This window comes from Lonchura striata, chromosome 3 (genome assembly GCF_050655825.1).
Source record: "Lonchura striata isolate lonStrDom1 chromosome 3, ASM5065582v1, whole genome shotgun sequence".
Classification (NCBI taxonomy): domain Eukaryota; kingdom Metazoa; phylum Chordata; class Aves; order Passeriformes; family Estrildidae; genus Lonchura; species Lonchura striata.
In genome coordinates this window covers 87,350,694-87,364,369 of record NC_140705.1, presented here as the reverse complement: position 1 = coordinate 87,364,369, position 13,676 = coordinate 87,350,694, and the positions used below count along the sequence as shown (strand labels likewise).

Sequence of the window (13,676 nt, the reverse complement as noted above, 5' to 3'; positions counted from 1 at the left end):
GTACCTGAAAGGCAATTTCTGGGGATTTCTAATAAAAGGAGGGGGATTTAACTTCAGCCTGCTCTAGACTTCCTGGGTGCCAGCAGGCAGAGGAATCCCTACTCCAAGGAAGGGGTTCCAGGTGGTTAATCCAAGACAAGGTCATCAGGGCATTGGTGCAGTGGTAGTTACAGCCTCGTTTAATGTCAAAGACAAACTCTGTGGGAGATGTAGAATATTGCTGAGCAGATTTTGCTGCTGCAGATGGAGCTGGACACACACTTCCTTTGGGGAATATGAGATGCCTTAATTTCTGATTGGCTGCTTAGGAAAGCCAGCAATAAACCAAATAAATCTGTTCTAGCAATAAGTGAAGTCATATTACAATAAATCCAGGTAAAAGCCCAGCTGAGTTCACCCTGAAAGTATTCTGTTAAAAGCTTTTTCACTGCTACTCTTATTTATTCTCTCTTGGCTTTTATTTCTAACTTTTTCTTTCTGGGCTAATTTCCCCTTTTATTATTCCAGCTGCTTTCCCCTAGAACTCTTTTGTTAAAATCATAAGATACAAATCTTTGGCTGAGATGAGGACAGATTTCAGCAATTAAATTTCCAGCAAATATCTGCAGAAGAACGCTTGTCAAAAATGCCTCAGGAACATTGTTTCTCCTTATGCAGTAGGAACTCCAAGGTTGAACAATGAGAAGCTTGATCTAGAGAGCACTGGATTTTTAAGTGCTTTTTAAGTAATTTAAGGAATTAAAGTTTAAGGAAAGGCTTGAGCACTGCAAAGAGTAAAAATATACCTTGTACAAGGTGAGTTTTGCTCTTGTGATTCCTACTTTGTAAAACACACTTTCTTCCACTACTTTTCTCCCCCACCCAAACTTTGGTAATTCTTCTAAAAGCTAAAAAGAAGTCCTTTTTAAAAGGACTTGCGAGACACTTTGCTGTGCCACAGGGGCTGGGCAGGGCTTTGTGCTCCTATTGAGATCCTTTTTGCTTCAGCTCATTCCCTTGCTCCCTAAGAAAAATCCCTTCTCATTTTCTGTTGGAATGTTTAAGGCTTGCAGGCTTGAACCAGCTACAATTTCCCCTCCGTTTCAAGCCACAGTTAATAACTGTAGAGGGGTAGAGCAACCAAACCCTACTCTTGCATTAAGGTAGCATTTTGTCACTCTTGTTTAATGCCATGATGAAGCATCCTCTAATGTTTATAAATAAGAAAATTCAAGGAGGGAGATCCAGTTTGTCGATGAAAAAGCAACTCTTATTCATGAGGGCCAAGATTCACCCACAGATTTCAAATTAACTATGACTGGCAAAAATACAAGTAAGGGAAAATAAAGAGAGCCAAGCTGAGAGAGGACATAATTTGAAGCCACAGAAAACCACGTTTTGGTTTTTGAACATTTCTCCTCCTGTACACAACCAGTTTAAAGACCAAATCAAGCCAAAATGTACCTGCTCAAGTTGCAAGGTACTGCTGCAGCCAGCTGCTGGCATTTCCCCCAAGAACAAATCCACCCCCATTACCACTGGGAGTGTGTTTAGCAAGGCAAGGCTCACAGTCCAGGCTGCCATCACAAGCCTGAGAGTTACAAAAACATTGCTCTGGGGTTTAGAAAGGAATTTGTTGAAAAAGAAACAGGCAGGTGGCACTGGGAAGCTTTCAGGTATCAAATTTGCACACTTGTGGCTGTCTGGATGGTTCTACAAAGCACCTTGGGTAAGGTAGTCTATTAGAACAATAGGTTAATGTATATATAATGATTTTAAGACAAGTGTATGCATAAGTCAGAAATACTGGCTCTGCTGTATTTCCATAATGCTTTTGTGCCTTGCCTGGCTGAATTTAGGTCTCTTCCACCTGGATTTCCAGTGTCATGGAGGCCCTTCAGCTGTGTCTGCCTCAGAGAACATGCACTGAGCGTTTCCTCGCCCTCATGTCTCTGTAAGTACTTCAAAACCACCCCTTTAATGCTCAGCTATCCAACACTCTCCATCACTACTGTATCTGTGATAGCAGTTGGCAGTTAACAGATAAAGAAGTGATGCTGATTGTTTTCCCTCCCCATGGGAGCACAAGGTGCTTTTTCTTTGCTTCTGAGCAAATACAAAGGGCACCCTGGGCCCACTGAGCTGGCTTAGGAAAGGGATGCAGAAGGGCAAGCAGGGCAGGAGCAGCACACAGAACTTCAATGTTGATGCTGAACATCCAAGTTGAGGCAGGTGTTTTGCTGGTGCACAGTCAGCACAGGTCCTCTGCTTTGGGTGGACCCTACCTGGAACACTGCATCCAGCTCTGGGTCCCTGGTACAGGAAGGAGCTGTTGGGAGTCCACAGGAGGCACCAAGTTGATCAGAGGGATGAACAGCTCTGCTGCGAGGAAAGGTTGGTGTATTGGGATTGTTCAGCCTGGAAAAGAGAGGTTCCAGGCTGACCTAATTGCAGCTTTCCAGTACCTGAAGGAAACTTACCGGAAAGACAAGACAACACTATTTACAAGGCCATGTGACAGAATAAGGGAGAATGGGTTCAAATTGAAAAACAGCAGGTTCATACGGGATATTAGGAAAAAATTATTCTCTGTGAGGTTGCTGAAACCTGGCACAGATTGTTCAGGGACGCTGTGGCTGCCCCATCCCTGGTAGTGTCCACAGCCAGGCTGGCCAGGGCTTGGAGAAACCTGGGCTAGTGAAAGATGTCCCTGTCCACGGCAGGGAGAAGAACGAGCTGGTCTTGCAGTCCCCTTTCTACCCGAACCGTTCCGTGATTCTCTAGACTACACTCTGCGCTGCTCCACCCGCTCGCATCACCGCTGCTCCCTGAGCCGGAGCGGCGGCGATGCAGCGCCAGCGCGGCTGTCGGGAGCCGGCTCGGTGCCGCCTCCCGGGCCCGCCTGCTCCCGGCGGAGCGGGAGGCTGCGGCACTGCCCCAGCCGCCCGCCCTGGCTCGGCCCCGCCGCGGCGGAGGGAGCGGGGCGGGGAGGGGCCGGGCCGGGCGCCATGGCGGGGCGGGCAGCGCCGAGGCGGCGGTGAGCGAGCGGGAGGGGGCCGGGCGGGAGCCCCGCGGCGGCGATGAGCGGGCGGTGAAGGGGCCGGGCGGCGATGAACGGGTCGGGGCGGCTGCCGGCCGGGCCCGCGGAACAGCTGGGCGCGAACGGCAGCGGCCCCGCGGAGCTGCGGGAGGGCACCCACGCCGCCACGCTGGCCGCCTGCGCCTCCCTGCTGGCCCTCGTCTTCTGCCTCGGCTCCTACGGCAACCTCATCGTGCTGCTCTCCTTCTTCGACCCGGCCCTCCGGAAATTCCGCACCGACTTCGACTTCATGATCCTCAACCTTTCCTTCTGCGACCTCTTCATCTGCGGCGTGGCCGCCCCCATGTTCGCCTTCGTCCTGTTCTTCGGCCCGGCCCGCGGCGTGCCCGGCACGTTCTGCTTCACCTTTCACCTCACCAGCTCCGGCTTCATCATCATGTCGCTCAAGACGGTGGCGGTGATCGCGCTGCGCCGGCTGCGCATGGTGCTGGGCAAGCACCCGCACCGCGCCGCCTCCACGCCCTGCTCGCTGCTGCTCACGCTGCTGCTCTGGGCCACCAGCTTCACCCTGGCCACGCTGGCCACGCTGCGCACCCGCGGCTCCCGCCTCTGCCTGCCCGTGGCCAGCCTGCCCAGCGGACAGGGCAAGCTCATCCTCTACCTCTACGTCACCGACTTCATCTGCTGCGTGGCCGTCGTGTCCGTGTCCTACGCGATGATCGCCCAGGCCCTGTGCAGAAACGCGCGGGCGAGGACGTGCCCTCCCGCCGTGGTCCTGAGCACTCCCCGGCCCCAGCCCTTCGCGGGGCCCGGGGCCGTGCCCGCTCTCTACAGGACTCAGAGCTGCACCAAGCCACCCCACGGCCACGCCGAGCTCGCCGGCCGGCTCCCGCTGGCCTCGGCCGTCAACCTGGCCACGGCCAAGGACTCCAAGGCGGTGGTGACGTGCGTGGTCATCGTGCTCTCCGTCTTGGTGTGCTGCCTGCCCCTGGCCATCTCCTTGGTGCAGGACATGCTGTCTGGCAGTGCCGGCTTTGTGCTCTACCAGTTCGAGTTGTGTGGGTTTACCCTCATTTTTTTCAAATCGGGATTAAATCCCTTTATCTATTCCCGCAACAGCGCCGGGCTGCGGAGACGCACGCTCTGGTGCCTGCAGTACGCGGCCCTGGTCTTTTTCTGCTGCAAGCACAAGACAAGGCTTCGAGCCATGGGCAAAGGCAGCCTGGAGGTCAACAGGAACAAGTCGTCCCACCACGAGACCAACTCAGCCTACGTGTTGTCTCCGAAGCCTCAGAAGAAGGGTTTGGAGCAGGCTTGCGGTGCCAGCCACTCCAAGGACAGCGTGCTGAGTCCCAAGGCGTCCGCGGGGCAGCAGCAGCACTGCGGGCAGAGCAGCTCCACCCCGATGAACACGCGGATCGAGCCCTATTACAGCGTGTACAACAGCAGCCCCTCGGCGGAGGTGAGCACCCCGCACAGCCGGCAGCCCGCGGGCTCCGCCTTCGCCAGGCCCTGCGCCCCCGCGCTCCATCCCCCCGGCGGCGCTGCGCCCGCCAGGCGCATTCCGCTGCCCTCCGTGTAGCCCTTCCAGAGGGAGGAATCGCTCCAAATCCGTGATGCTGCTGCCAAGGATAGAAACGCCGACACCGTTTGCGTGTGAAGCAAACGCGGAGCTGTCGCCTCCTTGACGCGCTCTGAAGTTCCCGTGGAGAGCCGGCAAGGGGGATAGTTTAGATTTGGAATTGTTGCACGAGGGCGGTTTTGTTACCAAGTTTTACTGCTGGGCAAGTGAAAAAAAACCTGGATGCCATGATTGTGTGGTTCCTTACATCATAAGGCCAGGTTGGACAAGGTTCAAAGTAACCTGGGACAGGGGAAGGTGTCTCTGCCTGTGGCAGGGGATGGAACTTGATCATCTTTAAGGTCCCTTCCAACCCAAACCATCCTATGATAATGCCAAGTATTATAAATACCTTGTATTTTCAGGAAGGAAGAATTGGGGAGATGCTTGGTAGTAATCGAGTTTAAACTCTTCCCGTTGCAGAAGGTTGGAAGAATCAATGTTTTTCAGTATTAACAAAAATCCTTTATCCTCACGGGGTGAAACCCTGCTTCTGTTGAGGGAAATGGCAAAATTTCTATGAACTCAGCTGAAGTTCGGGATTTCAGTTTTGGCTTCTTTAAGACGGACAAGCCTTTGTTTGGTCAGTGTTATATTTCCAATGGGGAGGGACATTTGGGAAGTGTGGCACTGGGATAAACCTCTGCAGTATATATATTAATACCTGCTTGGCATTGATTTTAGTGATGGTGGCATTCTGTATCCCAAAACAAATTGGAGAAGTATTTTACATCTGATAGAAATAACCATGCACTACTTATTTACATTACTTGAGGATAAAGATGAATTTTGCAGTATTATGTGACTGATACACCAGGAGGAGCACAGTCAACTCTGGAACTCCCTAACTGGTCAGCTGTCAGGCAGAGTTGTGTTGCTGGTTGCTCTTTTGCCCATGATTTTGTATAAATTGGGATTTGACTATTCCTGACAGTCAGAACTGACAGCTGTTAACATTTCTAGATGTTAACAAACCCGAATGACAAGTTTTTGAGGTTTCGTTAAGTCTAACATCAGTTTGAGTTCATCTGTCTGCTTAGAAATTTTTTGTCTGTTGGTCTACACAGTGAGCAAATAACAGAAGTGAAGTATTTTTTTAGAAATTCATCCCTTTTTGTTGTATCTTATTGTGGGAGTTCCCTGGGAGACAGAATAATTCAGGAGCATTTAAATTCCTGCCACTTCTTGCTGTAAGTGGCCAGATCTATTCCAAACAACACCTTTCAGCTTCTGTGGACTTAAGCAGAGCCTCAGTGTCTCCAAAATAATTGTGCCACAGGCTTTTGATGCCTTGCTATAGGCAAGATGCCACATCTTCACAAAAATGACAGTGATGGGAACGTGATTTGTTACTTTAGAAACAAAAAATGTCCACATCATTCCTGTCTGTGAGTTATTGGTTCAGGCTTTTTGTTAATTAAACTGTTCTCAAGATTCTCCTGGAGCACTGTTCTTTGTTTAACACTGAATATTAATTAATTCTGAATAATTCAAACCAGCTTTCTTGCAATAAAATCAGTGTGAACAACTTTCTAATATAAATGTAAAATGGAAATTATTTCCGTAAGTATTTTCTCTCTGCCCAGATTTTTTTTTTTCATTAAATGAATAATGTGTTTCTTTCTAAACTAGGCATAAAATAAAATGAAAATATCTTGTTTGACCGTTTTATATTTTAATTTCTCTTCAGTACAAATCATACTGGATGGAAAAATACACATAATACACATGAGGCAGATTTGGGGGTTTGCTGTATGTTCAACTTCTTTTGTGCCTTAGATCACATGAACGTCATCACATGTTTGAAAATTAAACCACTCACACCTCATAAAACATTTGCATTGAGTATTCATGTGGGAGTAAAGCACGAAGGGGCCAAGCAGGAGGCTTTATTGCCTTTGTGTGACAAAAGAACTGAAATCCCATCAAAGCTCTTTGTAGTTTGCTCTCTGTTAGCTCCTGGTGCCAGCTGTGCCCTTAACACCACCTGTGTAATTAATATTGGTGTTAATCTGTACAGTATCACAGTGCCAGATAGGAAAGCACAACACTTTTTAATCTGGAGGAAGAAGGAAACCTCATTTAAGTTGCTTTTACAGTTGCATTTACAGTTGCAGCAGTACTAAATAGCTATTTTTTGGGAAGTTCATGGGTGTAGTAAATCCAGATTGGATTTTGAAAGCAGGTACAACTTTGCAGTGAATCATTGACTGAAATAATCAAATTTTTGATAAAGTAATTGGTTTAGACTCTTCAGGAGTATAATTTATCCATTTTTTCCCTTTAGTTTCTTCTATCAGAAACCTGCTGAGCACAGAACAGTAAAGCTCCAGTAAGAGTCACTGCAAGGTAACAAGCAGTAGTGGAACTGAGAGGGAAGCAGCAGAATGTGGAGGTGGGAAATGTGTGGGAAGAGAGGAAGTGAGAAATGTGACCACTGAGTGCTTTAGAAAGAGTAAAGCATAAAGGTTATTAGAAAAACAACTGATTGATTACTTGTGGCTCATTAATCTCATTAACAAGTGACTTCTGTTGCTTAAATGAACAGAAATATTTGTAATATTTGTATAATTCACAGTCTTTTTAAGCCCTAGATATCTGTGGTGAAGAGTTGGCTTTTTCATCTGCTGGCCTGCAGGATTTTGGGTTTTATCCTAATATATAGAACCTCAAAGCTGATTATGCCAAATAATTTTGCTGAGGCAAGGTGGGTTTGCACTGAGTTCCAAGGGATCTCTGTCAGTGGAGATGTCTGTTGCATGTTCCCCCTTTTGGCAGCAAATAGATTGGTATTGTTGTTGTTTTGTCACAGTAGAGCCAATTCCTTTTCAGAGTCTGTGTTCCGAACAGGCTGCATTCCTGGATTTGGGATTTTCTACTGGGAAGCTGTTTGTGTTTGCTCATCATAGGAGCAAGTCCAAGTCATGCTAAACCAAATAATTTGTCCACACCTGCTGTTTATTTCCTGTCACAGTCTGTTGATTTCCCTTCAATGTGAAAGCTGTATCAGCTGAATTTCTTCTGTTTTTTTCCCAAGCACAATAAATAAAATTATCAAGTGGCACTATGTGAGGGCAAGGACCATGCAGAGGTAGTACTGAATCTATTGGAAATGGGTCAGGGTGACTGTGTAAGTTGAAACTTCCCTAAATCTAAACAATAATGTACAGAACTTGCATATTTTCCAGAGATTTGTGATTAAATAAAGCTCACCTCAGTTATTTTAACAGCAGAGACCACCACACAGCTGATCCTTTTTGTATGGTCTGATTGTATATTTTATTCTGAATTTACAAAAGATTTTCAAGTCTCATCTCTTCCAGTAGTTACTGAACCCAAAGTGTATAGCAGAGTGAGTTTGGCCTCTCTCAGAGGGCTAAATTAAGTCAGTCTTTACTCTTCCCTTGCCAAAGCAAAGAAAGGAGCTGCTCCCTGTGTAATAGCATGGTTTGTGGCTCTCTTACCTGCACACAGGGTGTGTTCCTACCTTAAGCTGTCCCCAAACTGGGAATCTGCAATCCAGTCCTAGGACACCGCTTCTCACTGCCACCACCTGAGGAAGGCAGCAAGGACATGCAGTGTGACTTGAGCAGTTCTTCCTTTCAGGTGACATTCACAGCACTTAAAGAAATGCTGGGAACAGCTGGACAAATTCAAGCATCCAGGAGGAAAAGGGTTTTTATCAGTGCTTCTCATCCCTTCAGGATTCTTTATCACAGGGAATAACAAGTGTGCTGCAGAACCCCTAGGAGCTTCTCTGGGGGCTGATCCAGACAAACCTCTGGGCATCACAGCAGCCCTTGCAGGAGGTAAATGCTTTTATCTGACCACAGGCTTTCCAGGCACAGCCCTCAGAGTTCCCTGGGTCTCATTCCAGCTCCTGCATTTCCAGAGCAGATCTGTTCTCCACTCTCACGAGCGGCTCGTTGGTTGTTTTTAGGACAGCTTTTAGCTGATGCCAGAACATTTTCTGCTTGTGTTCTTCAAGACTCCACTTCAAGTAAGTTTTCCTTCTCAGCAGTTTCCTGAGTTTGCTGAATTTCTGCGGGACGCTGTGAGATGGGAGATCTTCCAGCACGATCATGATGAGGGAATCCAGGTTTTCATTCAGGACCCGGTGTTCAGCAAAATACAGCTCGTACTGGCACCAGCAGCTGTTCACAAAGCTGGGAGAGAGAACAAAAAGCACTTTATGGCTGTTCTCTATGCAGTAAAAAATGTTCCCAAGCACAGGATGCCCTGGCTTGAAATCCCTCTCATGGTAACATATCCTGAACCCGTCATTTTCCAGTGTTTTCAGCAGGTTCTCTTTGGTCCAGTCGGCGTCATGCTCGCTGTATGAGATAAAGGCGTCGAAGAGTTTGTTTTCTGGCCGCTTCTCGTACTGCTTCCTCTTGGCCATGCACCAGTACCAGCCCATCCGGATGTACCAGGGCCCGTCCAGCCGCCAGCAGAGCGCGGTGAGGGCCAGCATGGCCAGACTGGCAGCGCCAGCGGTCACGGCCAGCTGGACACCCAGCGAGCAGCGCAGCAGCGTCAGGCGGCTGCTGCCCACCGCGGAGCCCCGGCGCTCCGAGGGGAAGCTGCACCTCATGGCCTCCCTGCCCCTGATCTCCAGCTGGGGCTCGTGGAGGTAGACGTTCACGAACCAGTACAGGTCACAGGTACAGAAAAAATGATCGCCTTGGACAGTCAGAAGCCTGAGGCTCGTCAGATGGCCGAACGTGGCCTCCACAATGGTCGTGATGGCATTGTCACTGATGTCCAGCTCGACCAGAGAGGCTGGAAGGGACCCACGCTGCAGAAAGGAGATCTTATTCCCTGACAAGTTAAAATACTTCAGGCCTGGGAGGGATGCCCCGAAGCCATCGGGCAGTTCTGGGATCAGGTTGTGGCTGCTGTCCAGGCTGGTCAGTGCAGGAAGATGGCCAGCAGGCTCCAGACGTGTGATCAAGTTCCCGGAAATATTGAGATGTTCCAGCTTCTCCAGGGCAGAAGTTAAGGACAACACCTTCACCTTGTTTTTACTAAAATCACATTTTTTTAAGGTTAACGGAAAAAACTCCGTGTGTATACCCATAATTTTGTTATTTTGAATCCTAAATACTTTTAAGTTGGAGAGGGATTTCAGACTGGAGGAGATGACTTTGATGTCATTGCTGCTGATGTCAAGATGCTGCAGGGAGGGGGGGAAATTGGGAAGTACAGAAATGTGGTTGCTGCTGAGGTCCAGAAATAACAGTTCTTCCACTGTGTCAGCAAACCACTCTGGCAGTTCCACAATGGAGCAGTTGGACATTCCCAGGTGTTTCACTTTCTCGGGAAGGCTTTCAATGGGTGTCCCAGCTTTGTTCCTGACCAAGGAGAGGGCGTTGAGGCGTACAGTTCCAGGAGGAGGGACACACGTTGGAAGTGTATTCCCACTTTCTGAGAACGCTGTGTAGATGAAGTGGTTTCCTTGAACATGCATTTTTTCCAAGTTAAACAATTTTTTAGCAAAATCCAGGGGTATTTGGCTGATGTTGGTGAAGGACAAATCAATTTCCTTGATGCTGGAAGGGAGGCATAGCCTGTCTAGGCTGTTGATAGGGTTGTTGCTGATGTTTAGGAACAAAAGCTGGTGGGATGGGAAGTTACAGAAGGATTCTGGATTCAGGACGTTAATGGTTAACTTGTTGGAGCTGGCATCGATGGAGAGTGTGTTTTCCATTGGGAAGAACAGGGAAAACAGTGACAGAAGATCCATTTCCACGTTGTTGTGACTGATGTCAAGTTCCAAAATCCTGCGCAGCTGGGCTTGGCAGAGATCCTCATCCAGTTTTAACACCAGCTCATCCTGGGTGAGGTTGCTGTGGGACAAATTGAGTGTCCCGTTGATGGGAGTTCCACAGAGGGTGGGCTCAGGTGTGGCCGTGGGAAGGGCTGTGGTGTTCCTCTCTCCCCTTCGAAGAAGATTCCCTGTGCTTCTCCTGAGCCTGGGGCTAAGGATTTGCAGGAGAGACAGAACTTCAGAATGTGATGGCTCCTCTGCAGGAGCTGAAGGCTGAAGAGCAGCCCCTGAGGATCTGCCAGAATTCCTGGAAAGCTGCAAAGACCTTGGTGCTTTGCCAGCAGGTGAGAGCTTCAGGTGGGGTGGGAGATCTGACAAAAGCAGCTTCTCATCATTAAATGATAAATCCACAGAAACCAGGCTGAGCAGACTCTGGAACACTCCAGGCTCAACAGCCCTGATCTGATTGTAGGAAAAGTCCAGAACTTCCAGCCAGTCAAATCCTTCCAAGTCTCCCTTGGTGATTTTTTCAATGACATTGTGTGAGAAATTGAGAGCTCTTGCTGTTTTTGGAGCTTGTGCTTCTGAGACAGAGGAGAGATTTGAATAGGAGTAGTTATAAACCAGGAAGGCTGGAGGTGTTTTCCACATTAGGAATCCATGTGCCCCACTGAGTAAGAAAGGAATGAAGCAGAAGTGAAGGCAGGCAGGAAGGATCCTCATCCTGGAGAAAATAAATGTTAAATCCATCATTGTAATATGTTAATGAATACCCTTAAAAATAATTCACATGTACTTGAAGTCCAGAAATTGTTTCATTAGTTGTATCCATGAATCCCTTTTTATCCAGAAAAATAAATGACATTTTACTTCAGAGTAAAAGAGAGAGTGTCAGAGAATGATTTGAAGGAGAGCACTGTTCACTGGAGGTTATGGTAGGTAGAATCTGAATTTTTCTTTCTTTTCTTGCCCAGGCAGCCCCTGCAATACCATCTTCTTCCTGCAAAATTTGTGTTTTAGGTTGGAAATGCAAGGGCCAGGGTGTGTGTTCTATTGCTGTCTGTTAGAGATGGGGCAGTTATCTTCTGTTAATTGGGCCACCTGTTAAAACCAGGTGGGACAATTTTCTTTATCTCTTCCACAACCAATCCTCCCTCTGGAAAATATATTCTGTTACTGGGCCATTGAGTGTCACTGCATGACTGATGAAATTAAATGATCCCATTGTGAGATGCTCCCAGGAGGAGGAGTTAAGCATTCCTAACTGGATATAACCTGAGATTTGGAATACCATGAGATTCCCAGAGGAGCAGCTTTCTTCTCCACTGGATTCCCAGGGGAAGACCAGGCCCATCTACACCACCATGGGATCTTCAGAGGAAAACTCCGCCCTTCTATAGGATCACTGCTTCAATGGAACCACATTTGTCACTCCAGGTCTGCAGCCACCACCCTGACCTGCACGCTATCCGGTTATATTCTGAATCTGTCCGTGTTGTTTTGTATTACTGCATTTTTATTTTTATTTTTTCCAGTAAAGAACTGTTATTCCTGCTCCCATATTTTCACCTTACTTTCAAAATTATAATAATTTGGAGGAAGCAGGTTTACATTTTCCATTTTAAGAGAGGCTCCAGCCTTCCTCAGCAGACGCCTGTCTTTCAAACCAAGGCAATTTGATATGCCCTTCATGGCTCTGTGGGACTCAGATTTTATGTCTCCCATCCCAATGCACAGCAACTAGGTAAGTCTGACCCCCTCCAAAACCCGTTCAGCCACTTCAGTGACACCCCAGGGAGCGCCAGGTAATTATGTAACCACGGATCTTCCCCTGAGCCCAGCCGCCGGAGCTTCGCTGTGCCGAGGGTTTACGGGTGACCATTTGTTCGGCCTTACCTGTCAGAGAAAGGTTTCCTGGAAGCAGGACATGGGGGGCAGCCAGGAGAGGTCCTGCCCCAGAGCCCCCGGCATTCCCAGGGCCGGGAGCGCCGCTGCCCGGCTCCAGTCGCTGCCACGAGCCCCTGACCCCGCTGCTGCAAGCAGGTGCAGAGCTCCGTGCGAGTAACCTGCGTCACCTCAGTCCCCTTTGCTGCCCACAGGCTGAAGGGACGTCAGAGACTCCCCAGCTCCGTCCCCCGCTGCCAGCAGGACCTCCAGCCCGCCCCACATCCCGCAGGAATCGCCAATTTATCGCGCAGCTCTCTCCTCGCTTCCAGCCACCCTCCCCGTCCCTCTGCCCCCGGTACCTGCTCTCCTGGGCGCTCCTGCCTCGCTTTCTGCTGCTTCGGGCGCCTTTTGTGGAGCTGGGAGCGGAGCGGGGCGGGCTGGGGCTCCCCGGACCGCCCAGCCTCGCCCCCTCCCCGGCGGAGAAGGAGGAGGAGGAGGAGGAGGTGCAGGAGGTGATGCTCGCCGCTGAAACCCGCCAAGTTCTGCCTTCGCGCTGCTCTCAGGCGTTGCCCAGCCCGTGGCCGAGGGGGAAATAAAATGTGGAAGTTGCTCGTTTAATGCATCACAGCGTCGTCCTGAGGGTTTGCCTCGGCCTCAGCATCACAGCTGGGGGGAAAAAAACTGAGAAACCGAGTTCAGTGAGGAGGGCATGGGCTGGCCTGGATTCAGCAGGGACAGACTGTAGGAATGCTGAGGGAGCTTGGAGCGCTGCTCCCAGGAGAACACAGAGCAAAGAATGGAGCAACACCCTGGAGCAACACCCAGGGTCATGCTCTGTCAAAAACAACACTGCTAAGGGGAATAGAGCCAAAGGAATGACCCAGACAAAGCTGACTCTGGCTTCATAAACACAGAAATTCAGGTTACTTGTGCTATTAGCCCATGCTGATGACCAAAGTCACTCAAACTCCTTAAAACCATGAAATGACATAAAATCTAACTTCACCTTTGCCTCTCCCTCAAAGAAAATAATGTAAAAACAGCTTGAGTGGGGAGAGACATCAGAAGAGAGGCCATCACACATCCTGGGGTCAGTTGATGCCGCACAGGGACACCTGGGTAAGAATCTTACTCTAAATTATTACCTGGACCTTTCACTGGGGTCAGAGCTTGCCTTTATATTGCTTCAAATTGGGTTTTTCCCACTCTTTTGCAACCACCAGTAACTGGAAACTCTCACAGCAGTGCAGAGGCCCCACTGTCCAGCCCTGGGGGCCGGAAAACCCAAGGTGGTTGGTGCTGTCTGTCTGTCTGGTCTGACTGGGCACTTCTGTGCTGTGGCAGGTTCTGGGGATTGCCCCACGGTCATCTGTTTTTTA

The 13,676-nt window shown here is 49.1% G+C and overlaps 2 protein-coding genes across 2 annotated transcripts; one reads left to right on the top strand and one right to left on the bottom strand.

The window, feature by feature from the left end:
• Nucleotides 1–2,983: 2,983 nt before the first annotated feature.
• Nucleotides 2,984–6,301, top strand: GPR75 (G protein-coupled receptor 75). Its single transcript, XM_021537632.4, has one exon. It carries the CDS (start codon nt 3,090–3,092, stop codon nt 4,599–4,601), a length of 1,512 nt encoding a protein of 503 aa, XP_021393307.3. The 5' UTR covers nt 2,984–3,089; the 3' UTR covers nt 4,602–6,301.
• A 1,590-nt stretch (nt 6,302–7,891) lies between these two features.
• Nucleotides 7,892–12,848, bottom strand: LOC110474333 (toll-like receptor 2). The gene is made up of 2 exons (XM_021537667.3): nt 12,657–12,848; nt 7,892–11,134 (listed from the first exon to the last, which is right to left on the bottom strand). Exon 2 carries the CDS (start codon nt 11,131–11,133, stop codon nt 8,509–8,511), a length of 2,625 nt encoding a protein of 874 aa, XP_021393342.3. The 5' UTR covers nt 11,134; nt 12,657–12,848; the 3' UTR covers nt 7,892–8,508.
• Between the last annotated feature and the right edge of the window lie 828 nt (nt 12,849–13,676).